The sequence below is a fragment of the Patagioenas fasciata genome, chromosome 4 (genome assembly GCF_037038585.1).
Source record: "Patagioenas fasciata isolate bPatFas1 chromosome 4, bPatFas1.hap1, whole genome shotgun sequence".
Classification (NCBI taxonomy): Eukaryota; Metazoa; Chordata; class Aves; order Columbiformes; family Columbidae; genus Patagioenas; species Patagioenas fasciata.
In genome coordinates, this window is record NC_092523.1 from 52076832 (window position 1) to 52104554 (window position 27723).

The following is a 27723-nucleotide window of genomic DNA, read 5'->3' on the forward strand; positions in this document are numbered from 1 at the left end:
CATGGAGTGCTTCAGATGCTTCTGCACATTTGAAGCCTGGGATCTGTGGTCTATGCCAGGCTTGCCTGTTTCCAAAAGAGAAGAGGTGAAAATGCATGAATCCTTTACCAATCGTACACCTCTGTGCCAGCAGATACCTAAATTACCATGCATAAGTTGCAGAAGTCCATGTGGTGGGGTGGATAATGAAATGGGAAAGGATGAGGCTTCTTGTACATGTGAAATAGGTAGTGGGGACAGAGGCAGGTTACATAGTCCTTGGAGAGAGGGAATCCTGCTGGGAAGGTTTTGGATGAGTACTGGGAATCCCTCTTCAGGTTCATAGGATTTTGCTAAATGCCTGGTTATTCTTTCACTAGTACTAGAATGTGTGGAATTGGGAAAAAGGCTTGATATTTCCACACCACCTTTAGTGGCTGCTGAAGAGTGAGTTACTAGAGACCACCAAAATTATCCTGGGGGGGAACCCACACACAAACACAAAACAAAACCAAATAAACAAAAGCTCTGAGATTTTTGTCCCTGATGTTAGTATTTGGTTTTGGGGTAGCAGCCTTTCAATGTGCTGCAGTGCCAAATTGCAGTTTGGGAATCCCGGAGATGAGAAACAAGCCTGAGTAGCATATATCTGGTAAATGTGTTTTAAAATTGTCTGTTTAACCAAGGCTGCTCCACTGAATGCTTTTTTAGCTATTGTATTTTTAGTTATCTGTGTGATATCTTTGGCCTTTCCATAGGCAAACAGCCTGCGTGATTTACAGGCTTCCTATTGATGGAACCGAGTGCAGCCTTTACCTTCTGTTAACTTGCCAGCAGTAGTGTACTGGAATTTTCTGGTTCAGAAATAGGTCTGCTATAAATGATTTAACATCAGGCCATTGAAATGCATTTGTGTTTTCCTTTTTAAGAGTATTAACATGGAGAAAACATTTAGCACTAAATTAATGTTGCATTTTTGTTTTAATCCTGCAGATAGGGTGGATTTACATCTCAAAAATATGAACTGCAGAGAGGGATCATAATATTACACAATTTTTTTTTTCATGCCAATGTTTTTGTCTAGATTCTGTCTCTTAAATGTGGCAAGCTTTCTTTTTCATTAACTGTAAGGTGTGCAGCATTTCATCATTTGGTTGAAATGCTAGTCTGATGTCTGCAGCAATAGAGAAGTAGAGACCAGGTGGATGATCCATCTTCTCTTCATGAAGGGCTGGAAAAGCAGAAGGGCACAGGCTGCCCACGGTCCCTGGGCAAGGCAGACATGGCTGCATGCATTAGAAGTGAAAGAAATGGTGCACTCCTACATGCAGATAGGAAAGATGGAGATGGAATTAAATGACAGAGCTGAGATTTTGGCACAATAGTGGCTGCTCTGATAAAATTGGGTTGACTTTCCCTTGAGAATTATAGAGCAGCCTTGACTGGCTAGCACCTTGCTTTTGCTCTCTGCTGATTGCTTTAGGTTTGATGGCAGGTGGCACTGGCAGGACTTGCTCTGATCTGTGGTGCAGTGCTGGAAGTGCAGCACCTCTGGAAGCCTGATGGTAGATGATATGTCACTTGTTGCAGTTGAGATGACACTCCAGCTCAAGCTGATTCTTGGACCTTCTCACAGTGTTAAGTGCTCTCAGTGTGTGAAAGCAACCATTAGAATCTCTGGATTTAGTTTTTGAACTAATCAGCTTTTTTCTACTTACTTCTGCTAACACAGCTCCTGGAACAGCGATGGAAATGAGCTTTATTTTGTAACTCTAGCATTGAGAAAATTGATCTGGCAAGTATTAAAAGAGAGAAGTGATTTTTTTTTTTTTTTTTTTTTAATATACCTTCAAGTTAGGTCATTAACGATGTTACTGCAACTTGCAGTCACTGCAAATGTCAGTTCTCTAAAGAAATACACGTCAGATGCTCCCTAAATGTCGTGTGGAGTTACACTGTGTGCCCGGTGGCCATCCTTGCACATTCCTGCTTGCTAAAACTTATCTGGACAATTTCCACTCCTCACATGCTTTTCACCAGCTCCTGCTGGAGGTGAACACATCTCCGTGTCTGCTGGTTGATATGTGTGGTTATTTGGGTGAGTGATCCTCTGACCTTCAGCCAATAGAAGCAAAGGATTAAAGTCCTGGAGGTCTTTCCTGGGTGATACGGCAAGGTGCTCCCCAGCTCCTCTGCCTGGGACATCGGCTCGTATCGAGGGGTGGAGGGAGACACTCCCTCTTCATCAAACTCAGAATCGCCACTGGGATAAAAATAAGACTTTGCATTATCTCACGTTAAACAAATCCACTTGGAAGCATATTTTGTATAGCATATTTAACACTTAAATTAGCCACAGTAGTTGAAGAATGGTGCTTCTCAGCTTTTTAATTTCCTGGACCTAAAGCCATTTTATTTACTGGAATGTAGAGAAGCTAGCAGCAGATTTGTGCTAGCTTGCATGTTTTCTCTGTGGCTCTGCTCTCCCTAATTGTTAATTGCCTCTCCCTAAAGCTAGGCAGGGATACTGCATGGCCCTGCCTGGCTCTCTCTCGTAGGCACATCTACAGCTAAGTCTGTGGCGCTACTGGGAAAGGTAAAGTGGCATCAACATATTCATTGTGGCAGGGTCATGGCCTGTTGAAGCTCAGGCGTGTAGGAAGTACATGCTGAGCATGACAGATGTTGGGTTTGGTTCCTCACTTGGCAGACTGGTGGTACAGGTGAGCTCTGCATTGCTGTGAGCACATCTTACTGAAATTGCTAACTCTCCTCTTGCACCTCCCAGGTCAGGGAGGAGAGAAAATGCTTTTCTTCTGGTGGTATTTGTAACTCCTTTTGGACTGTAGCACCAGGATATGTTTTAATGCCACTTGTTGCCACTCTTTTCATTTAAAAATCTGAGAACAGCATTTCCCTGAAAAGAAGTTCATGGTTATATTGACTCTGAGGGTGTTTCCTGTCAGCTCTGTGGTAATTGCATCTGAGTTGAGAAGGCTCTCAACTTCATCTCGGGCTGTATCTCCAATGAAAAAAAAAATGGACTTTGCCCTTAGGAAGTATGCAGCTTGGAATATAGCTATTACCTTGTACTGGAACACCTTTAAATTATACTTGGCATGTGTGCTGTTGTCTGCGGCTGTACTACATGTGGGCAGCAACACTGGGCAGAGGATGGAAGAAGCTTTGGCAGTTAAGCCCTTGCAGATTAGCAGGTCAAAGGTAGGAGAGAAATGAAACTGAATCCATTGCTGGTTCTGTTGAGCTCTTTGCTGTACTTTATGTGGGTTTAACTGCCTCTCAGTGTGACACTGCAGTTCTCAAAAGCAGAGGGGAACATTAACGCTGTGTTTCCATTGTAGGTCCTGTGACAGTGTTCCATACTGTTGTGTGCTGGATTAGGAAAAAGCATTTCTTCAAAGTGGTGCACTTGAGAGTATGGCCAAAATAAAGTGGAAAAAAAAGTCATTGCAATTCCCACAAAGATCTAGGAGATGTCATCTGGAGCTCTGCTTAAAAACCTGCATAGCATGCTCAAACAGCTCAAGATTTACAAATCCCTGTGACACTTATTGGAAGTATCTCCCCTTTGCATCAGCAGAGGCTGCTCTGACTTGCACTTCTAGGAAGCAAAGTCCTATTTATTTCATATACCACTCTACTCATATTCTGGCAGGGTGTTGGCAGTGGAGAATAGCTTGGAGAAATGTGGTCATCTCCATTGCATTGAGCAGTGACTTGGGGATGTGGTAGAAAGGAGCCTGAGGAAGCAGGGACAGATGGACTGTAAATAGCTATTTTTTTATTTATTTTTTTTTAATCTCCTATGTGGATGCATTGGAAAAGGCCAACTCATGGCCCCATCTGCTTTCGTTTTGTTGCCTAACAAAGTATTAGTGGACAAATGCAGAAGTATGCTTTCCCATTTTTGAAATGTCTGAAGGGTTTCACCATCTTCCTTTTATGTTGCTAAAGGGTCTTTTATCTGATTTTGTCAGGAATATATCAAGCCTCCAGTATGGAACACTGCTATCTAAAACTTTTTTTCCCCCTGAACTTCCTCCTGAACCTCTGAATCCTGACGTGCTCTTAGATGGGAAAGCTAACATTGTGTAGGAGCTGTATCTTTTCCAAAAAAATGTAATACTTTTCCCTTTTATACAGTGGGAAGAAATTGGTGAGGTGGATGAAAACTATGCTCCGATACACACATACCAAGTATGCAAGGTAATGGAACAGAATCAGAACAACTGGCTTCTGACCAGCTGGATCTCTAATGAAGGGGCATCCCGCATCTTCATTGAGCTCAAATTCACCCTGAGGGACTGTAACAGCCTTCCAGGAGGACTTGGGACTTGCAAGGAGACATTTAACATGTATTACTTTGAATCAGATGATGAAGATGGGAGGAACATCAAAGAAAACCAGTACATCAAGATCGATACCATTGCTGCCGATGAGAGCTTCACAGAGTTAGACCTTGGTGACAGAGTTATGAAGCTAAACACAGAGGTGAGAGATGTTGGGCCACTAACAAAAAAGGGATTTTACCTTGCTTTCCAGGATGTGGGCGCTTGCATTGCCCTGGTCTCCGTGCGTGTGTACTACAAGAAATGCCCGTCGGTGATCCGCAACCTGGCCCGCTTCCCTGACACCATCACAGGAGCGGATTCCTCACAGCTGCTCGAGGTGTCGGGCATCTGCGTTGACCACTCAGTGACTGATGAGGCGCCAAAGATGCACTGCAGCGCTGAGGGGGAATGGCTGGTGCCCATCGGGAAGTGCTTGTGCAAGGCAGGGTATGAGGAGAAGAACAACACCTGCCAAGGTAAGGCTGTGCAGGAAAGGGTGCTGCGCTGAGGCTGCTGGGATGATGTGGGGTCTTGGCTTCCTTCTCTTTCATGTCACAGAATCACAGAATGTTAGGAATTGAAAGGGACCTCGAAAGATCATCTAGTCCAATCCCCCTGCTGGAGCAGGAACACCCAGATGAGGCTACACAGGAATGTGTCCAGGCAGGTTTTGAATGTCTCCAGAGTAGGAGACTCCACCACCTCCCTGGGCAGCCTGTTCCAGTGTACTGTCACCCTTACTGAGAAGAAGTTTCTTCTCAAATTTAAGTGGAACCTCTTGTGTTCCAGTTTGAACCCCTTACCCCTTGTCCTACCATTGGTGGTCACCAAGAACAGCCTGGCTCCATCCTCGTGACACTCACCCTTTATATATTTGTAAACATTAATTAGGTCACCCCTCAGTCTCCTCTTCTCCAAGCTAAAGAGACCCAGTTCCCTCAGCCTTTCCTCATAAGGGAGATGCTCTACTCCATCATCATCTTTGTCCTGCACCGGACTCTCTCCAGCAGTTCCCTGTCCTTCTTGAACTGAGGGGCCCAGAGCTGGTCACAATATTCCAGATGCGGTCTCACCAGGGCAGAGTAGAGGGGAAGGAGAACCTATCTCGAGCTACTAACCACCCCCCTTCTAATACACCCCAGGATGCCATTGGCCTTCCTGGCCACAAGGGCACAGTGCTGGCTCATGTTCTTCATATGTGGTTCAGCTGACAGCAGTGGGTTGGGTTCTGACTTCCACTGAGGTCCTGTGAATATATTATTCAATATATTCATCAATGATTTGTATGAGGGAATAGAGTGTACTATCAGGAAGCTTGCTGATGACACCAAGCTGGGAGGAGTGGCTGACACGCCAGAAGGCTGTGCTGCCATCCAACGAGACCTGGAGAGACTGGAGAGTTGGGCAGGGAAAAAAATTAATGAAATACAATAAGGGAAAGTGTAGAGTCTTGCATCTGGGTAGGAACAACCCCAGGTTCTGGTATAAGTTGGGGAATGACCTATTAGAGAGCAGTGTAGGGGAAAGGGACCTGGGGTTCCTGGTGGACAAGAGGATGACCATGAGCCAGCACTGTGCCCTTGTGGCCAGGAAGGCCAATGGCATCCTGGGGTGTATTAGAAGGGGGGTGGTTAGTAGGTCCAGAGAGGTTCTCCTTCCCCTCTACTCTGCCCTGGTGAGACCGCATCTGGAATATTGTGACCAGTTCTGGGCCCCTCAGTTCAAGAAGGACAGGGAACTGCTGGAGAGAGTCCGGTGCAGGACAAGGAAGATAATGGAGTGGAGCATCTCCCTTATGAGGAAAGGCTGAGGGAACTGGGTCTCTTTAGCTTGGAGAAGAGGAGACTGAGGGGGTGACCTAATTAATGTTTACAAATATATATAAAGGGTGAGTGTCATAAAGATGGAGCCAGGCTCTTCTCGGTGACAACCAATGATAGGAAAAAGGGTAATGGGTTCAAACTGGAACACAAAAGGTTCCACTTATATTTGAGAAGAAGCTTCTTCTCAGTGAGGATGACAGAACACTGGAACAGGCTGCCCAGGGGGGTTGTGAAGTCTCCTGCTCTGGAGACATTCAAAACCTGCCTGGACACATTCCTGTGTAACCTCATCTAGGTGTTCCTGCTCCGGCAGGGGGATTGGACTAGATGATCTTTTGAGGTCCCTTCCAATTCTTAATATTCTGTGATTCTGTGTGAATGGTTGTGACAGCCGTAGGTGAATGTAGTGCAACTTGACACTTATGTATGGGTCCCTCTTGTGCTTACAGGACTGTGGACAGGGAGAATGTGGCTCACCACTATTGCTTTTCGAACACTGCACTGTTGGGTCCATGAGATATAATTACAATTTCATCTGCTCTTTAAAGTTTTGTTATTTTTCCTCAGTATTGAGATTTTCTTATGAATTCGAGAAGCTTGACTTCTTTTTTCTGAACTGTTCCAGGCAATGTTTGAAGTTAATCTCCCTATGCAAGGTGTGTTTTTTTTCTGTATTTAAAGGAATATGTTTTTATCACTCTGTGGTGGTAATAATATTTGATATGGTGTGAGCTGATTTGTTTTCCTTTCTGGTGAACAGTTTAATACAAAGCTCCTCAGCTCTTCAGAGCACAAAGCCATGATGATAAAAATGCTTCCATATGAAATGCTTCCACATGTGCTGAAGTCTTCACACAAGTAGCTGGCTGAGATTCCTGGCTTGCTGGTCAGCATAGGTCTCCTGAGTCATTGAGTGCCTTGAGCGAAAGACCTAGGGTATCTAAAACTCAAGACCTAAAAAACCCCAACTTTTAGAGAAGAGTGACATAAAATGAGGTTATATGCTCTTAGAATACAGCTTACTGTACTATGTCCTTGTTTATAAAATTTGCCCGTCTGTTGTAAATATGTAACTGGTAGCTTTAAACCTATTTTGGCATAAAAGAGAAAAGGGGAAAGAAGGAAAGACTGCAGTGCAGTTTGCTTTTTGCAAACTTATTTGTTGGTCACCTTACCTGCCTTGTACTTGCACCCATGTAGTAATGGATAACCCAAGGGGAAGGCAGAGGGATTCTGCTCTGACTAAAGTCAGCATTGCTTTTCTCTTTGCCTCACACCAGGCACTTGTTGTCGGTATTTGTAGTGTTGATACAGAGGACAGATCAGTGTGTACCCAAAGCAAACTGTAGCTTTGATCCTTTAGTCCTTGATCACACACTGTAGCCCTGAAGATTATATAGTTGAAACCTGTTCAAGGCTTGACTTAGAGAGAAAATGTAGGTATGACTGTTCACCAGAGATTTCTCCAAAAACAAAATGGGGAGTTTTTTCATCAGGATAGCCTCCTTTTTCTGCAGATATAGTCAATATTGTAAAATTTGACTTGATTTTGCCTATCGTGTGCCAATAAAGGTAGTTCTCCCATGTAGGTGGGAAGAAGAGTCTGACTGGGTGTTTGATACTGCACAAGAGTAGCCAAGACCCAAGCTGAGGAAATCCAGACTGTCACAGGTGAGGGATATGGGTCAGATAGATCAGCAAGGATCTCCTTCACTGTAGCTAAAAATACCTTGTCCCAAAATAACATGCACTGATTGGGTGCTACGTCTAGACACTGACTTTGGTCACCTCTAAGAATCTTTGGAGGAAAGGGCTACAATCATTAGTCACCTTTCAAATCCTGCTGCATGAGCAGCATGGGATATCTCAAAGCACAGAAACCAAACCACCAAACCCTGCCCCTCCCCAACAAAACTCCACCAAAAAAACCCCAAAAAACAAAACAAAACCCCCACAAACACAGAAAAAAAACCCCCACAACCAAAACAAAACCAAAACAAACAAAAAACCCTAAAGCAAAAAACTACTGGCTTAAACTACAAGCCTGACACTACCTTTTTTGAACATATTGTGTCTCTACAGTGGCTGGATTTCTGGTAGTGCTGACATAGCAGTACAGAGTGTGCTTTCAGAAGACCTTGGTGATTTGTGATTCTGTTTTCCATTTTGTGGTATGGGTGGGTTTTAAAAATTTTTCTGAGTCAGTTGAGAGGACAGTGTCTGGCGATGTGATTTGTGACTGTGTTGGGTAGGAGCATGGGCGTAATTTGGAAGTGTAGAGATGCTTTGTAGTGCTGTACCATTGCCCTTTCATGGTAGGGCATACCTTCATAAATTAGTCTTATACTTCACCCACAGCGTGCACACTTGTGTCACTCCAATTCTCTGGAGCCATTAAAGCCCATAGTTCTCATTTATAGCAAAGCCCTAAATTCTGTCCAAAAAAATCAATGGGACATTGAGATCTGAGTGCCTGTGGCAAAGTCAGAGGGCCCCATTTGGTTGTCCTGTGTTTAACCCAGGTCACCACGGCAAGTGTTTCCTGCTGGCTGGCTCCAAGGTGCTCAGTTGACATGAGACATTCTGCCTTAGGCCATGGGAAGGTCTGTCCTCCGTGTGATGGAGCTCACATTGATATCATGTGTGAGTTAAGTGGTGTGATATGGATATTGTTATATTCACAAGGATGAACTATTTTCTAGGATGGTAAACTCAACTTTGCAACACATAAGTTACACCAAGGAAGGGGCTGTGTGCTTGTAGATGCTTTTTTTTTTTTTTTTTTTTTTCCCCCAGGCCACCTTCCGCAGCCTGACTGGTGTTTAGGAAACACTCCATTATCCTGGCTGACAGAATTATGATCTTGGCACTTTATGGTGTAGCTTTGACAAACACCTAAATAACTCCTGACCTCTTAGTTTGTCATCTCCCTCCTTGCTTTCACTGGTGCATAAGCAGGCTATTACTGACTATGCTTCAGGAAACATTTTCAACCCAGAAAAGGCTGCCTTTGTTTATTAAAATTTCTTGTGCGAGGATGACATTTTTTCGAAGCTCTCATGTCATGTCTGGACAAAACAGACTACACTCTCTTGTTAGAGATGATGTAAATACCAGTCACCCTCACAACATATGGGAACTATTAAAATCCCTTCTGCCTACAAATCATTAATTGGCGATGATGTTCTGAATTCATAATCTTGTCAGCAGGGTTCCTGTTTGAAGAAGGCACTGACAGTAAAAACAGCAATTTTTCTCGCTGGGGACACTGAAGCTGTAAATATGACATGGTCTAATCTCCTTATGTAATGTGCTCGCTCTCTCAATTAATATAGGCAGCTAGGTAGTAGCTGTTGTAAATAACCCAAACCACTTGATTTTTTTTATGCCTCCTTTGGCAACGTGGCCCATTTATCAGCAACTGCAATGGGACAGCTAAAGGTAAATTGTCTGGTTTGGGGCATGTTTACAAGAGGCCGGTGTTAAGGTTCATTATTCATGAGAATGAATTGCTCTATTAGTTGATAAGGGAAATGAAAGCAGTCACTCTGAGTTTCTGTGCTGTTTTCCAGAATGGTGATTTGGTGGCACTGAAGGACCGATGGTGGTTGGCTTTGCCTCGGTTCAGCTGGTGCTGTCTGAATGGGTCCTTGAGGAAATGTTCCTGAGCACTTTCAGCAGCTGGAAAATGTCCTGTTTCGAGTCTCTTTGGCCCATTTCAGGTCTCTGGGTAGTGGTCTCCTCCTTAGCAGAGGGTGTGTTCAACCATGATTGAGGGCCACATCTAAAATGCTGTAAAACTTGATGTAGGACTGTTGAAATCTGCCTCACCCATTTAGGGTTTTTGCTAATTGTCTGCCCTAGTTGACACTTTCCTTCTTCCTGCACTGGTATAGGTGAGTTTTATTGTAACTTCTCGTTTAGTTGCTGCTTCTGCATACAGCAGGGCTCAGCATTTGGGGTTTCTGTAGGAAAGGAATAAAGTCACTGTGGAAAGAACACATTTTGGCACTTCTCTGTATTTGTCCTCACCTTCAGCCCAGTATGTTCTCAGGGAAAAGCAATATGTTCTTATTTTTTTTATCCCTTTAATGGCTCTAGACCTCATGCTACTGGAAGGGAGAGGATGTTGTCAGGTTAGTGAGACCCAGATACACTTGTGGTGATGTGGTCCTGCTAGTGGCTCCAGGGCTGCAGAGTGGTAACTGCAGATGTAATTGACTTTTTTCAAGCCTGAGATTTTTTTTGTGTGGCTTCTTTGCGGAACTGAATCGCAAATTAATTAAATAATTAAATATTTGGGTAATAAAAAATGAAGAAGTATGTTGAATGAGCCAAGCTGAAAAAGCAGGTAATGAGCGCAGGAGTTGACAAGGCTCTCCTTACCAAGAATTAATGCATGCTGCTACTTAGAGACATCAAAAGGAGTAGAGCTGGTTTTAGCCAACTCCAACGTATGGACAATGTTACAGATGTTAGAAGTGGATAAAATAATGGAGGAGAACTCAGAAATCTTACCTCACTCATGGTGCCTACTGAGGGCTGGAGAGACAATGGGTTGGGGTATGGTTTTCTGGTTTTAGAAGGGAGTTGCTGCCAGAGGAAATACTTCGGTTTGGGTTTTTGGTTTTGTTGTTTGTGTTGTGGTTTGGTATGTTTGGTGGTTTTTTGTTTTGGTTTTTTGGTGGTGTGGTGTGTTGTGTGTTTGTTTGTGTCGAGGGTTAGGATTGCGGGGTGACAATCAAACCCTGGCAGATGTATTGTTAACCTCCTCTCCCCCCCACTTCCCCCTTTTTGCCCCTCCCTCTCTCCCCTTCCCACTCAGGACAGGCGATCGGGAGGGAAAGAAGGACAGAGAGAGAAGAGTTGGAAAAGTTAAAGATGTTTTACTAATGCTACTAATAAGAATAGAGAAAATAATACAAAATATACAAAACCAATCTTGTAAGTCTCAGCAACTGCAGAGCCAGCACCCAAAGTCCTGGATTAGACTCTGTAGCCAACCGGAGCTGGATTCAGTCTCTCACTAGGCCTCAGTTCGCAGGGACGACCAGCAAGGTCCTCTCCTAATGTCAGCCATGAGGAAAAAGAGAAAAAAGGCAAAGGGCAAAAGGGACGAGATCCTCGTGATCTCCCACTTTTATATGAAGTATTCACGTGAATGGAATGTTATACACCGTTGGTCAGTCTCTCGATCATCAGTTTCTCGTTGCCCCTCTCGCGAGATGTCCATCCGTGCTTATCAATAAGTTTGCATTCCATGCTAGGTTTAACCAAAACATGTGTTGGGTTCTCCAGGAAAATGCAGCTAACATGAAGGCTTTAGCTGACAGGCAAATTCACTAAAAGAGAAACTTGTTTTTTAACAAAACCAGGACAGTTTGTTTTTTTTTTTTTTTTTTGTATAGCAGCTCAAGAAGCTTCAAGTCCTTCTGTTCTCTTAAATAGTGGTGTTTGTTGGTTGATTATTCTTCCCTCGATCACCTTTGCTGAACAAACCTCTTTGCATTTACAGAAGAATATTTTTGCTGATTGTTCAGTATTGTGTTACAGTTCAGCTGAGCTTTTATGCTAAGAGAAATGGGAATTTCTTATAGAAAACAAAGGCTGCAGAAAACTTCTGTGTTCACACGTCTTTTATTCTGGATATAATCAAAACTAATTGATGTGGGTAGCTAGCTTATGTAGATCAGAATTTTATTTGCTGAATCAGTTCTCGGGTGATTGTTGCTGGCTGATTGATGCAGAGTTACTAATCTTCCTCTGAGAGCAGTGCAATCAGTGTGGTGATTGCCCCCCTGTTGATCAGCTGCTGGAAGGGTATGTGGATGCAATTTGGGTTTTTTTGCAGCCATGCAGGTGTGGGCGGGCAGAAGTGGTGACCCTTGGCCGCTGGACAGCAGAAGGCAACTGAGGGATCACACAGGCAGTGGTGGCAGAGCTGTGCTTGGTGACTGTTGTTTCCCTGCAGAGCAGCTGTCCCCGAGGCCTGACTCAAGAATGAAATGCAGCTAAGAGGGGAGATTCAGGCTGGACATGAGGAAAAAGTTTTTGACCCTGAAGGTGCTGAGACACTGGCCCAGGTTGCCCAGAGAGGTGGTGGTTGCCCCATCCCTTGAGACATGCCAGGCCAGGCTGGACGGGACTCTGAGCAACCTGATCTGGGTGAAGATGTCCCTGCTCATGGCAGGGGTTGGACTGGATGAGCTTGGAAGGGCCCTTCCAACACAAACCATCTTATGATTCTATACCACAGTAAAGCCACTGGAATTATCTCCATAGGGAAGTGGTGGATTCCCCAATATTGGATATATTTAAGATTCAGCTGGACAGGGTGCTGTGCCAGCTTGTCTAGACCTTGCTTTTGCCAAGAAAAGTTGTACCAGATGATCTTTGTGGTCCCTTCCAACCTGGTATTCCGTAATCCTAATTTTTAATAAAGGAATTCAGTGTGTGTGGTTTCCCCAGGTGCAGCTTGGCCATTGCCTTCCCTTTCCCCTTATTTCTCGGGAACGTGCTGCTGCATGGGTAACCATGTTTTGGAGTTTAGGCTTTTGTTCCAAAGCATCCAGTGTTTCTGTTTCTGCATCTAGTGGTGGAGGAGGCAACTTTTTTTCACCCCTTCCACAACCTGCATCATGCCTCTTTGGGCCAGCTGAATTCTCACTCTAAACTCCTTGTTACAGATTCTAAAAAGAGAGAGTATCGCTAAATCCTGCCTATTTTTTGGGACACTTCCCAGCTGGGACTTGGGTGACTAAGACAAGTGTGGTTTTAGCCTTATGGTAGAGTAGAAAGCAAACAAGGTCCAGGAATTAAAAATCTCTTTTTAATTCTTCCACCGGGAGGTGATTACATGGCAAGAAAAACATTGATGGAAATAATCAGTATATAGAGAATATTTAATTTGGAAATACTGCTGCCCCTCCAGGAAGTTCTTTGCCCATCATTCGTACTTCTTGTGCATTTTTCTGATTAAAACCAAATTAGCTGGGAGTATAGCATAGTAGGTGTTTATATAACTATGAGTTGAAGTGCCTGGTTAATTCTAATTAGGCACAAAACCAACACAGAATAGCCAAATTTTTGGCTGTGCAGTGTGTATTTTTTTTTTTTCAAATGTAAAGAAAATCACTTGAATGCTACTTTTCAGTAAAAGGCTGTTGTCACTGGAGACGGTATGGGTTTTATTCTGCAGATATGCATGCATGTGTGTCTTTAGGTGTTTTGTTCTGCAGCTGATGTAATTAACAAGAGCAGGGGGATGTTTTCCACAGGTCAAAACTGTGTTGCAACAGGATCAATTAAATATTACTCTTTTCTTCGTTTTGTGTATTCGCTTTAATTACAGAAGGAACAGTATCAGTGTATGCAGAGTCTATTGTGCTTTGCTGAGGAGTTATAACCTACTGCACTACCTTGTGTGCTTGTAACCCCAATGACCCTGAAGATCTTTCCTCATTCCGCAGCAATGCTTTTAGGCCACTGCTTTGCCTAACTTAACCTTACACTTCCTTGTATTGTAGCTGCTGTGCAGTCACCTTCCAGAAGGACAATTAAGGAGTATTTTATTCCCCATGCCAAGTGTAGATTGAGCAGTGCAAATAAAATAGGGTTTGGAATCTGTCCTGAAAGAATTAATTGTGAAGGTTGTATTTTGCTACTTAGCCAAAAGGTGTTTTGGGGCAGATTTTAAGGGATGCTCTTTAGTCTGATCCTAGATAACTAAATTATATTTGGTTGAGTAGTGATTTGGTTTTAGCATTCTTCAATATAGGGTATCCATTGGTAGCTTAGGAAACTTCTTAAATTATGGGATGGGAGAGATGCTGCAGGAGAAAAGGAGTGTTACTCACAGTGCTGTTGTGTTCCTCTGATTCCCACCTTTGACTTTGGATTCCTTGGAAATAGCTTGCTTATTGTCCTGGTTTTCTTAAAAACAAGACCAGTTTCTCTTCTAGTGAATTTTCCTTTCAGCTAAGTTCTTCTAAGTAACTGCACTTTTCTGAAGTTGGATATATGTTTTGGTAGATATAGCAGTGGAATGCAAGGTAGCTAATAAGGATGCACATCCCATAAGTCAGAGGGGCAAGGAGGAGTGAACTGAACAGGTGACTAAAACTGACCAGTTAAGTATTCCATCCCATCCATGTCATGACACCATATAGAAGTGGAAGATCACAAGGATCTTGCTCTCTCTTCGACCATGGCTGGCATCTGGAGAGGACTCTGTCTGCTGTCCCTGTGACCTGAGGCCTAGTGACAGACCTGGATTTTTTGGTTGCCGCTGGGTTTTTTTCCCATTGAAAACCTCTGCTTAAAATTAGGCTATTTAAATCAGTACTTGGGGCCTATAGAAACTTTGTTTTCAAAAGCATCAGGCAGTCATCAGCATATGCTGAACTCAGTGGATGCTCAGTGCTTGTGAACCCTTCCTGGGCTGCTTGCTTTTGTACTTCTGATGCTTTCCTTCAAAATGTGTGTGGCCTAGAGGAGCTTTCTCTGAGCAGAACTTTCACATCAACTGGAAGCTGTGCCAAGGAGTCCATATCTGCCTGGAGATCCTTTTTGCTGCCAAAGCCCTGGTGTTATAGAGTACCAGACCTTCTGTGTATAGATAAAAAAGCATCTTCCCTCTCGGCAGACTTTCCAGTCTTCTCTGCACATTTGTGCCTGGTATTACCTGAGTAAAGCAAGCCAGCCTAGTGAACCAACATCATCTTTACTGAACTCCAGAGTCATGGTGAGCATCCATTGAGTGAAACGGCTGTCTTCTGTGTGGTCATAAGGGTCACTTTGCTGTGGTACCAATTCCCCAAATAGTGCATCAGAGATTCTGCACTGAGTTAACACAGTCCATTGTCCCATTGCAGCAGTGACGAAGGTCACAGTGTTGCCTTCAGAAGCTACCTGGGAAGGAAGCTTTTTAATTACTGCAGAGCAAAAGGAAAAACTGTTCCCTACAAGCACGGGGCATGTGCTAATTGGGTATTTGGTGGAAGCAGCTTGTGATTTGCAGCTTCCCCGTGCTGAGTGGCCTTGCAGGTAGTCTGATAGCTAAGCAGCACAAGAGCTAGGGCTGTGGAGTTCATTACTGCCAGGGCTCTGTGCTTGAAGAGTGCTAACATTGATGGGATCTTGGGACAGCAGCCAACCAGTTATTAGTATAAATCTCAGGTAATAGGGAACATTAATTACTGGAGGAAAGGGTTCAGGGTGATGAGGGGTGCTGTGGTTAACTGTGAAGGGCTGTGGTGCCCCATGTCCCTGTGCCAGTGGGATTTCCTCGATTGCAATGATTGGCTTGCTGGAGATGGATTGTTATCTCACCAGGAGGGAAAAAAAAAAAAAGGAATAAAACTTCTAGAGCAAAGTGTCTGCAGAGGCAATTTGAGGTAAAAATGGCTAAAGGCTTACTGAGTACTACAGCAAAAAATAGTCATGGGAACCACCAGTGCCAGGTTGGATGTTACTTGGGGCTTTTGTGTGCATATGGATGTACTGGTAATGAGTGAGTATATGGATGATGGGTTTTCACTCTTCCTGTCCTACCCGGTTTTGAGACTAATTCTTGCTTGAGCTCTTCATGCCCCTTTAGTGCCAGAGCAGGTGACCAGCATGAGACTTATCCTGGAAATGAAATACATGGAAATGGCTGCAGACCTCTGCAGAAAAAGGCAGGTGTCTGTCTTGCAAAATAGTCTTCTCCTGTTTGACTACACAAAGTCCTCAGTCAGGCTCGGGGCTTAGAGAAAAGCTTTTTTCCCCTTCCTGGCCTGTATTATTTGTAAAGGCTTTTTTTTTTTTTTTTTTTTTTTAAGAGCTTTTACATTATTTTTCTTTGCTTATGTCAAAACTAGTTTGCTTAGCTGCCTTGGTTGTCTTGCATACTTCCACCAAAACAGGGTAGTCATCCTTCCAGGCGTACTGCTGCCCAGACAGATGAAGGGTCACAGCAGCTAGGACTTGCTCTTGTGTTGTGACAGCAGCAGCATCCTCAGACAAAGCCTGCAGTGGGGAACGTAGACTGCAGTAATGTTTATAGATGTGGCTTGGATCAGAGCAGTGTGGACTCACACAGCAGATGAGGGCAGGCTTATGCTCGAGTGTGCAAAGGAATTTGGTCCAGATGGAGAGTCTGGCTAACACCAGAGAGGAAAAAAACCAAAAACCATCCCATTGGTGCCTGTGCTGGTGAGAATGGTGGATGTGGCACCCACTTGTATCAGAGTGCAGGTTTCCTGGCAAATGCAAGTTGCTGTGTGATCTTGTGCATTCTGCATTTGGGGATTTACCATTGATTTTGGTGGTAGAGGGTTGATACTATTTTTTTATAATTTTTAATTACTAAATTACTTTATGGCCTAGATCTTTATTAAGTAATGCACTGACTGCCAGCAGAGCACAGTCTATAGAGTAGAAATTTAGTTTATAGTAATTGATGTCACTGAGATTGGACCTGTTTCTCAGGTGGTGATCTGATCCTGACCTCCAGACCTCCTGAATATCTGAGTGTGTCTGGCTCTTTGTGGTTGTCTTTTTCTCATCTCATGCAGGGGAATGTAGACTGGAGTTTATCCATGTGTTTCTGCACTGTGCTTCATTGGAAAGACTAGGGAAGAAGTTTTGGGTCACTCCTTGCTCTTATGAACATTTAAAATGGCCTGTCAGTGCTTCAAGCCTGCTTGAAGGAAGCCTTCCCTAGGCTGCTGTGTGTTCAGCTGTCTCTTGTTCAGCGCTTGGCATCCTCATGGTTGATGTCTTTGGGTTCTGGCTTCCTGGATGCATCGGTATTGCAATATTGATCAGTCAGGTCAGACATCTCTGGGTGCTTTTTTTGCTGGTGTGTTGTGTGGGATTTTCACTCTCTGGTGTGTGGGATAGCTGCCAGCTGGAAATCTGGGGCTTGGGGACAAGCAAAATGATTGTATGAGTCTGTTATTGACTGAGCTCTGAGCGTGGCTAATGGCATTGACAGGAGCTGTGTCAGACTGATGTTGAAGGCATCAAGTCACTCACAGGCTCTGAAATGAGAGTTGCTCAGTTCACTGGCTGGAGCGGGGGGGGACAGTGCCCCATGCCAAATGCTGCCCTCCCACAATATTGTAAGGTACTGTTTTGTGGCTTCCCAGAGATTCCTGAGACAGAAGGGTGCTTAGAGAGAGCCAAGAGTTCTGCTCTTTTGGATGTGATTTCCAAGATAAGACTACCCTGTTTCCCTGAAAATAAGACCTACCCTGAACATAAACCCTAGCATAGTTTTTCAGGATTTTTGAGGATGCTCAACATATAAACCCTACTTCAAAAATGAGCTCTCGTTACAGTTGGTTTAAAAAGTCAATTTAAATAGTGTCCAAGCAGCTATACATGTAAAAAAAAGTAAGCATCTTTTGGAGCAAAAATTAATATAACACCCTGTCTTATTTTTTGGGAAACAGGATATGATAGATCAGACCCTGGTATGTGAAGTTCAGGGAAGTGAGACACTGGCCCAGGTTCCCCAGAGAGGTGGTGGATGCCCCATCCCTGGAGACATCCCAGGCCAGGCTGGACGGGGCTCTGAGCAACCTGATCTGGGTGAAGATGTCCCTGCTCATGGCAGGGGTTGGACTGGATGAACTTGGAAGGGCCCTTCCAACCCAAACCATTCTGTGATTCTACGACCAGTGTCATCTGCAAACTTGCTTCTGGGACCCTGTGAAGCTATGGTAAATACTTCTTACAAAAGGTATTTACCAAGATGCCTGTGCATGGTGCCGTCTGTGTCCTTGGCCATGCTGGTGTGTGTGAGTCATTTGCTGTGCTTCATGTATGCTGTGCATGTGAATAAGAACACACCATTTCTAATGTGGCCTGTGTGTTTGCTCTAATCCCATGTCTAGCTTTGGGCTAACAGGGAAATGAGTGCTTTAGAAGAAAAGCAAGACCAGCCCAAACTAGAGTCAACATCTTCAGACAGAGGCATTGGCTTTTCGGATGGAAGTATAAAACCATTAGCTTAAAGTTCCAGTCTTCATTTTCATTGAGCTGTTTTAAGCATTTTGTGGCTCTGATCCGGGAGAAAGCAAGACCATACAACAGCTGTGCTGCAGATATGTCTGTAGGGCATCTGGGTCTGCGAAGACCTTGCACGATTTAGTTGGAGGCACATTGTCACTGCTGTGTGCTTCTGGGAGGTGGGTGAGGGCCTGTGGAAAGCCAAGCTAGACCACTTCTGGCTGTGGAGCCCCTTTCCGTGTTTTGTGTTGTGTATGTCCGTGCAAACAATGTAGGCTGTGAACACACAGCAACAAAAAAAAAAAATCTCTGAGAAAGTTATTTTATTCAGCAAAGGCTTCTAGTTTAAAAAATTCAAATTTTATGTGTTCCAAAGGCTGATTTCCAGATGCCATTGGGACAGTGTTGGGCCACATTCAAATTAGCCTTATTGTTTCATAGTATCTTACTGGAGTACAAGGTTAATTAATACCACGGGCAATATACATTATTCATCACAGCAATCAGGCTTTTATTCTGCTGGCCTGTTGTGTGCTGCAAATGGCTTCCCTTTCAGTAACAAGTCCTTGATATGTTTTCATATTTAATTCTGCCAAATCATAATTGTGATATATAAATTATGTGGGCACTCTGCTGATGAATAACATTTCAGGTGTGAAAAAGGACTGTAGTTTTAATGAAGAGGAGTCATCTAATAGGAGGAGTTACAGGATGCTGTGGTTCATCTGACCCTTCCTTTCCCTAAAGGCAAAGCGCTCTCACCCGTCAGATCCTGCTGCCTTTGCTTGTTCAGGAGGCTGAGTCACTCTGGTATCCTGAGATTACAGTGCTGCAGGTGCCTCTAGCATCCCAAGCAGTATGCGGAAAACACGGTGAGCTGCAGTGATCTGTTTCTGCCACAGCATCTACTTAAAGCATTCACCCTCAGCAAGTTTGCAGATGAGCTGAGTGATGTAGTTGACACACCTGAGGGATGGGATGCCATCCAGAGGGACATGGACAAGCTCGAGAAATGTGGCTCTGTGAACCTGGTCAAGTTCAACAAGGCCAAGTGCAAGGTCCTGCACCTGGGTTGGGGCAACCCCCAGTATCAATCCAGGCGGGGGGATGAGGGGATTGAGAGCAGCCCTGAGGAGAAAGACTTGGAGGTGCTGGTGCCTGAAAGATTGGATGTGAGCTGGCCCAGAAGGTCAGTCGTATCTTGGGCTGCATCAAAAGGAGCATGGCCAGCAGGTGGAGGGAGGTGATTCTGCTCCATTCTAGTGAGACCCCCTTGCAGTGCTGCGTCCAGCTCTGGGATCCTCAGCACAGGACAGACATGGACCTGTTGGAGAGGGGCCAGATGAACCACGGAAATGATCCAGAGGAGTTTGGGTTGTTCAGCCTGGAGAAGAGGAGCCTGCAGGGAGACCGTACTGTGGCCTTTCTATACCTAAAAGGGGCCGATAAGAAAGGTAGGGACAGACTTTTCAGCAGGGCCTCTTGGGACAGGACAAAGGGTGGTGGGTTTAGGTTCAAGGAGGAGCGATTCAGGCCAAATATGAGGAAGAAGCGTTTGGTACTGAGAGTGGTGAGACATTGGCCCAGGTTGCCCCGAGCGGCGGTGGATGCCACATCCCTGGAGGCATCCCAGGCCAGGCTGGATGGGGCTCTAAGCAACCTGATCTGGGTGAAGATGTCCCTGCTCATGGCAGGGGTTTGGACTGGATGAGCTTTGAAGGTCCCTTCCAACCCAAACTATTCTATGATTAATCTGGAAGATCTTTAGGTCTTTCACTGCTGCTTTCGCTCTGACATTTTACCTTCTGGAGGAGTTTTCTAGCATTCTATCAGTTATACAGACATGTTAGGTATTATGAGGGGATACTGAGGCACAAAGGCTGGATGACTTACTGAATGGCCCACAAACCAATTTTGACAAACTGGTTTTCAGGCTTTCTGCTTCTGCCATCCTCACTTCAGGATCGCTAACATTTTTTCTGGTATCTCTTGTTGAAGAGGATTGAGGCAGGTACTTGTTTCCAAACAGAACCCAGCGTCGGGTCCTTGCAAAGCGAAGCTGTTTTCTCCTGGCCCATGGGAATAACTTCCAGTGACATGGCTGCAGGATAAATATGGCAGAGTTTTACCTTAAATAGCCTATGGCAATGAAATCCAGGAATGCTTGAGATTGCTTTGTGTTCACATTGGCAAGGAAATAATTTTCCGGTAACTCTGAATCACTTCCCTCCTGCCCCTCTTGTTTTGCACAAGGGTTTTTTTTTCCTTTAGGATGAACAGAGTGCTCGGCTTAGGTGACTGCTTTGCTTGCATCCTGCTGGCTGGGATGGAGGGGAGTTTCAAGGGCACGATTTTTGCAGTCTGATGCAGAACATGATGTCGTTTTTGTGGCAGATAACAGAAAATGAACACTCACTTTGAGGGTGAGTGCCCCGGTGCGTCTGGGGCTTTCTGGGGCAGTTTGGAAACAGCTTCTCAGCAAGAACAAGCAAGTGGAAAAATGCCCAAATTACCCTTGTCTGTTAAATAACTGACAAATGTCTCTGGCCCTTGATTTGGGTGCTGTTGTGCTATAAACAAATGGGCAGTAACAGGAATGTAAAGTTGTTATTCTTCTCCGCTGATTACCCTCTGCTTTAAAACAAGTAAGGGAGATACCTTTTAGGAGACCTCTGGTCTTGCATGAAACTGCATTTGTGGAATAGTTTGGATTGCTTCAGGTTAAAACAGAGAGTTATAAACGCAGTGTTTGCTTACAAGTTGATTATAGGCAGCAGAACAATAGGCAAATCGTATCTAGAATATAATTATGTAAATCAACAAAAGTGCAATGGCTTTGTCAGCTTAGTCTTTAAGAGTCTTATCAATAACTTATGAGCTTCAGTAAATGTACAGTGCTCATATGCTACTATTGTGTACTGTTATGACATAAAGGCAAAGCAATTTAATTTTTTTAAGCATTTCTTGGGTCAAAAACTTGCAGAAATCAGTGGTGTGTAAGTTTAGTGGTTTGTTGTGGATCATTGTGGTTGAAAGTGTTAATGAGAGAAAAATCTGTGGATGTTGAATCCACAGATCTCCGAAATAGCTTGTGGGGGCAAAAACTAGACAGTGGCTGATAAATAATAGAAGAGCTTTGCTCCCTTGCCTCCCTTCCCTTTTCTTAGCTTTACATGACATAAAGCACGATTTTTAAAAAGTAGTGTGGTGTTCAGTCTGTACCAGAGTATAACAAAAGCAATCGTTGTTCCAGAGAAAAGGTGTGTATATGTATTTCTGTTTTGTTTTGATTTTGGAGTACTTGGTCTGTAGGTCTGAGTCTGAAACTGAGAAAAGAAACTATTAATTGGTGTGACTGGCTGGCATCAGGAGTGGAGAAAGAGCCATAAATTCAGAGAGTATGCATAGGGAGGAAAAAATCCCATCATTTTTGTTTTATCTACATGGATATAACCAGCAACCTGGGAATTTGGGTCTGTTTCAGATGTGTCTGATGCAAACAGTCCATGCATCTGATGGCCCTGCCCAAGTAAGGGGAAGTCTGTCCCACTGAGGGACATTGCAGGGACTCTGTGGTGTCTTTTCCTGGTACTTTTATCCCGTAAATGTTTTCTGTGTCCTTATAGAAGAAGGATATGATGCTGGCACTAGGTGGGACGGGCCTGTGATTTCCTGAAAATAACTCCATAAACTCAGGTTTATCCTCTTTTCTTTTTTCAGAGCTAGATTTTGGACTGTGATTTATTTATTTATCTATTAATTTTCCTAGCAGCAGCAGGTGATTAAAGTCTCCTAGATGCTTTAAAAAGCACCACGATAAAAATATTTTTGAATCTTTATTTCTTAGAGAAAAACAATCAGATCCTACTTTCAGTAGCTTGTTTGGGTTTTGTAGAAGGTAATAAAGGAAAAGTATAAATTTCCTGGGCTTTAAAACAGCAATAATATGTTAGTGATGCTAACACCTGGCTACCATGGCCTTTCCAAAACCATGGGAGTTTTGGAACTGATGATGAAGGAAAAAGGGCTGTTTTGTTAGGCTTCTTGTATACTTGCCTTTTGATTCTGGAATTCCCAGGGCTTTTGTTATGTGATCAAATATCTGTTGTGCACAGGTAATGTTATTTTGATGATGAGGAAGCAAAGAAAGGAATTGCCAAAATCAAGTGTTGTTCAGAGGAAAATCAGGCTTCCCAGCCTTGTACTCTACTTGCTAAAACCACGCTTCCATGCAGATACAGTGACTTATTTCTTATTATGGGTACACATAGGCATGTATCTACTATATTTTAGCTTATTTTAAGTGATTTGCTGTCCTGGTGCTGTGGTTTATAATCTACAGTTAAGGATTTTCTTCAATTTTACTGCGCCAGGATTTCAACAGTGGCTCAGTCAAACATGTTATTACACTTTGTATTGCATGTTCTCACAGGCTATGGGTTATTCTCAGATGGGTTAGGAAAGCTAGAGACAAGAGAACATCATTGTATGAGTATTTAATTTCTAATGTCTTAAGCTATTAAGGAAATAGGAGATATTAAATATGTTATAAAAATTCTACTATAAAGTGATATTACTCAGTTATTCATATCTTCCACTTCAAGAACTGGCTGGATTAAATAGTTTGCTCCGTGCTGGCTTATTAGAAAGGGTGATCTGCAACTTCTTCTCTTTTGCTGGATCACTGGATTCTAAATATGTGTTCCAACATTGGCTTTAAACCAGCTTGCCCTCGTGGATGGTGCTTGTATGTATTCTTTCTTTTCAGAAGAGCAAAGGCAGATCAGCTCATAGAAAGCGACATGCCTCTGTTTTGCATCCTGTGGCAACAGGACTAGATCTCTTACTCCTGTAAAAATGAAAACAACAACTCATATTGTCTTCATGCAAAAATGGCAATCTACTGTTTAGACCAAACCCCTCAGACTTGAAGCTTCTGCAGGCAAAAGATTAGCAAACCAAAACATACGAGTGCGAAGTTTCCAATAACTGATGATTAACTAGTGTGTGTAGAAGTGGAGCCTGCTGTGAGCTTTCAGTTGAACCGTTTTATAATGTAATGCTCTCATTGTACACAGAAAGGCAAGGCAATAATAAAAGATATGTGCTAGAAATCCCATGTAGGGGTTAGTTCCTTGAATTTATCAAGCTTGCTAGTGTACCTCTAGAAATTTTCCTCCAAATGATGACCAGTTATTTAATTACACATCGGTAGCGTGGTGGTGGTGGAGTTTGAAACTACAGATTGAATTTAGTAATGTGTCATTAATCTAGTGAAATAAAAATGCTGATTTTTTTTTAATAAGGTCTCAATGTTTTTAAATGCTCTGAAGAGATTTAATGGTAAAGCAGCTGATATAAATCTGCTTGGCTCCTCTGTAATTGTCTCCCTCAAGTGTGTACCTCTCTGCAAGGGAACTTGGCTCACACTAATTTCAAAGCTGTTTACTGCCCACATGAATTTGGTGGACTCTCATTTTTATTGTTAAAAGTTGTTAACATTGGAGGTGACCAGGAATCTGAAGTGGCAGAGTTTATAGTATTAATTGTCCTATTTTTCTGTCTAGTACCACAGAAAAGCCTTTGTCTTTCTGTTATGCTCTAAATGCCTAAAGCCTGTCTGAAAGAGTATACAGGCTTCAGTCTTGATGTCTTTTAAGCCTTACAGGTGAGATTTTTGCCCTGTTTTTGGAGATGTGTCTGTGTAACAGACTGTCTTGCCTTTTGATCTCATCACTGGAGGTGTATCAGTGCTACTACTTGATTTTGCTGATTGCAAGGCATTGGGAGATGGAGCTTTGTAGTGGCATCAGCCTGGCACATTGAGGTCTTACACAGTGCTAAGTGGAATAGAAATATGACATTGTTTTCATTGTTACATCTCTGGTTTATTCCTAAATAAGTTCCAGTCTTTTTTTCCTGTGGCATTTTGTTTTCCCATTTTTTTTTTTAGCCATACTTTTCAGAAGAGATAATAAAATTGGTACATTTTAGGTGAGAAAGTGAGAACATTACTTGACTCTGATTTAGAGATATGAAACGTGCTGGATTAGTATTCTTTCTTACAGAAATTTTGGTGGCTTCTTCATTAAGCTTATGTTCATTCAACCTCTGTGGGCCTGTCATTATTTATGCTGGTGCAAAGTGAGTCCAGATTAGCTCCCATGCTTAGTTTCCTCGTGTGGGAGAGCTGAGAAACCCTTGTCCCAGGGGTTGAGATGGAGCTACCTGTGTGTCAGTGAGTGTATTTAGCTGTCCTGATAGTAAATATTGTGGCTGAGAGGCAGTGATGTTCAGAGAGGAGCTGAATCACTGCAATTGCTTCAGAGCAACAAAGAGCAGAAACTCTACCAGCCATGAAGATAAATCAGTGATTAAGAAGATGTGCATTTCCCTTGTTCTGCATAGGAGTTGGCATTTTTTTCCCTGGGGATTTTCAGAAAGTCTGTAAATAAAAGTTGCTGACTGTTTCCTTGGGGAGCAGCTGAGAACATCATTTGCCATCAGATATAGCTTATTATGGGGCAGCTGGCACAAGGGAAAAGGTTTGTAGTGTGCTGAGCTTTGGTGCTTTTAATTTCCCTGGAAAAGGGAGTTGCCTCTTCCCTTCTTGGGGCTTGGTGTCCTACCATCTAGCTGAGATGAGCCAATACCTGTGGATCAGTCTTCCCAGGTGTTTGCGAGAGCAAAGGGGAGAAGGTTTTTTGGGGACTCAATGCTATATGAAATTGGACAAGTCCAAATAAATACTGTGTCTCTGTATATTTGCAAGCAGGAGGCTGGCAGGGCAGGGCTGCTCCTGAGTACCATGGCACAGTTACTGAGCTGCTGCTCTTCTTCCATGGATATGTGGGGGGGCTTGGCAAGTAGACCAGGGAAGACAAAGGGCAGTTCATGAGCCCAGTCACTGACCTGCTTTTTAATTATTACTGTTTCCAAATCCCTTTCATTATTCACAGCTCAGTTTATGTGCTAATTGGCCCTTTTAATGATCAAAAGATAGAGACTACAAAAGTTGGTATGTGCATTCTCCCGGCAGTGCCACTGCATATCTGGGATAAATTGTCTGTTGGAAACATTTTTTTGCCTTGTGGCACTTGACTTCCATCAACTGGAACATTTTCTGCTGGGCCTGATGGCCTCCATTGTGAAAGCTGGTCCAGGCATGTAAGAAGATGAGGGAAGAATAGCTAGCAAGGGCCATGGTGCTGCGGGAGCAGGGGGATGCTGTAGACGGGGGTCTCTGGTTCTGGGGATGATAATGGAAGAGTGGAGACTGTGCAGCTCCTTCCCCAGGCAGTGGGTGAGAAGCTTGGTGATGAGTGTTAATTGAAGTGAATTATCCACAGCTCCTTCTGAGGTACAAAAATAGGGTTCCTCATTTTTCACACCTCCTTTGGCTTCCTGTGTGTGCCTCCTGCTCCTGCCCCCATGAGATCCAAGGCGAGGTGAAACATGGCTTCCTTGGCCAATCTGGCTCCTCTCTCTGCCATTGCATACGACGTGGCATTTTGCTGGAGCTGCTCAAATGGGAGCTATAATTACTGAGTACATACCTGCTCTCATCCCTTCCCACTCACCCTCTGGTATCTTGTGCTGGGCCCTGCTTTTCCCTGCAAACCCCCTTGCTCGTTCCTAGCGTTTCCACCTCTTGGCTTCCGGAAATATTACTGAGATGTTAAGAAAGTTTTTCCCCCCTGGGTGTGTTGCTGGCCATTGATAACTGGTCAGTCTCAGAATCCAGCCCTTTTAGTGAGAAATCAGATATACTCTGCATGAATTTCTTTCTAATCAGTTCTTTCATATCATTGGCAAGAGATGTTAGCCATGGAAGAAATATGCAAACCTTCTTTTCGCTCTTTACAGTAATAAAATTGGTGAAAGAGCCTTGAAGTAGAAACTGTTGGTTTTGGTTTTTTTTTTTTATTTCTTGGTAAGTTTGTGGAAAGTGAAGGGGAGGTTATTTGATTTGTTCACAGAGCTTGGAAAACTCCCTTTGGAGATGCTGCTATCCGTTACGGCTGAGAGTCTGCAAAAATATTCAGACGTGGCTAGTACTTAGAAAACAACAGTCATGATACTGTTTTGAATAATACAGAACTGAGGCATCTTGCTGGACGTGAAATAAGATATAACATGGGAGAATCAAGAGTGATGTATGAGTGTTGAAAATCGAGAGGTAGCTCGGTGGAATGCATAATTACTTAAAAGTATCTTTTAGTTTATGTTCTCCAAAGGCTTCTAGGGATCATAATTCTCTGCTTTTCTAAAAGCAGTATTCTTTTTCCTATTTTCATAGAAAGTAATGAACTGAACGTGAACAGATTTGTTTCAAGAAAGCTTCTCCCCTGTTAACTAGAGACATAAAGAATTTATGCTGAAAATGTTATGAGCAAGAGTTGCGTATAGCTTGCAGTTTTCCTGTTAACCCGTCCTTTGGCATTCTCTTTTTTCTGATGAAAGGCATGTTTGTGGGAAGATATCTGCATTACTGAAAGTATGTGTGGTGCTTAGTAGAACAAAACCAATAAATTAGAAAACAGTATTTGTTGAAAGTGGTCAGTAAGCATGAAATTTGGGAGGTTTTCCCAGCTCTTCCTGGAGGCAGGTGTATGCACGAGGTGGTTGAGACAGGTCTGATGTGTCCCCAAAGGGAGAGAAATGGGACTTGAGCACATGGACTTAGACTTGTTAGTATAGGCTCTTCTTGGAAAAGACTAAGTTTCAGACTTAACTGCTTTGTTTTTTGGGGAAAAAACATGGAAGAAGCCCTTGGACTTAGCAACCTGTGAGGTTTTTCTCTTGCCTAACCTTGGTGTGTTGGTTGTTTCACAGAACACTGTTTATTAAACAGGATGACGGTTTTAGGGGGTTGATAAGAGTTTCCAGTTGGTATGTCCCAGTTTGTCTCAAGCCAAGAGTGACTTGCCATAATTACCATATGGTGCCTATATATAAATAGGTATGGGAGTGCTGGAAAAGATGAAGGGGGACTGGAAATGGGTACAGTATTGGCTGAGTGTTTTTGCTGCTTGCTATTATCAGTGTTGCAGAGGTAAGCATGCAGGAGTTCTGCAGTTTGCTTGAAAAGAATGAATTTTAAATCCTACTTATTTGCTGAGTTCTTTGATTTACCTCACAGATTTTGAGCCTTTAGTTTTCATTTTCAAGCTTTCCTTGGCAAATGAAGTCTGACAACTTAAATAGAAAAAAGAATGGAGATTGTGATTCTAGTGAGTCTTTTCATGCAAAAAAAACCCCGAATACGATGAAAATGAGAGACCTGGCAAGAGTGGCAGGAAAACATGCACAAACATTTTGCTGCTGATACCAGTTGCTCAACTCACCAACTGAGGGACTTCCTCCAAGAATAACTGGGTTAGGTTTTCTGACCTGAATTTACTCCTAGGTGAGATGAGATTAGTATAATAAAACCCATTTGGCTTTAACATCTCAGTGCTTTGCATCTATGGCCTTTTTCATCAGAGAGGGGAACAACTGTACCCGTCTGAAGATCAGCCTTGCTGTCTGCATCAGTAATAGTCTCTAAAAGGACTTAAAATAATGGAGGT

At 43.3% G+C, this 27723-nt stretch overlaps 1 protein-coding gene across 28 annotated transcripts in view; it reads left to right on the top strand.

The window, feature by feature from the left end:
• Window positions 1-27723, top strand: part of EPHA5 (EPH receptor A5) — a 197212-nt gene that overhangs the window by 37301 nt on the left and 132188 nt on the right. For 24 of the 28 annotated variants that reach the window (XR_011738835.1, XM_065837326.2, XM_071807824.1 and 21 more), the window contains one exon: window positions 4144-4807. The exons of 3 other annotated variants lie outside the window; for them this stretch is intronic. Coding sequence is in view for 24 of the 25 variants with exons in the window: in XM_065837326.2 (XP_065693398.1) it covers window positions 4144-4807 (664 nt within the window). In the remaining variant the exon portion in view is untranslated. The remainder of the gene's footprint in view (window positions 1-4143; window positions 4808-27723) is intronic. One more of the 28 variants, XM_071807837.1, reaches the window with a different exon arrangement.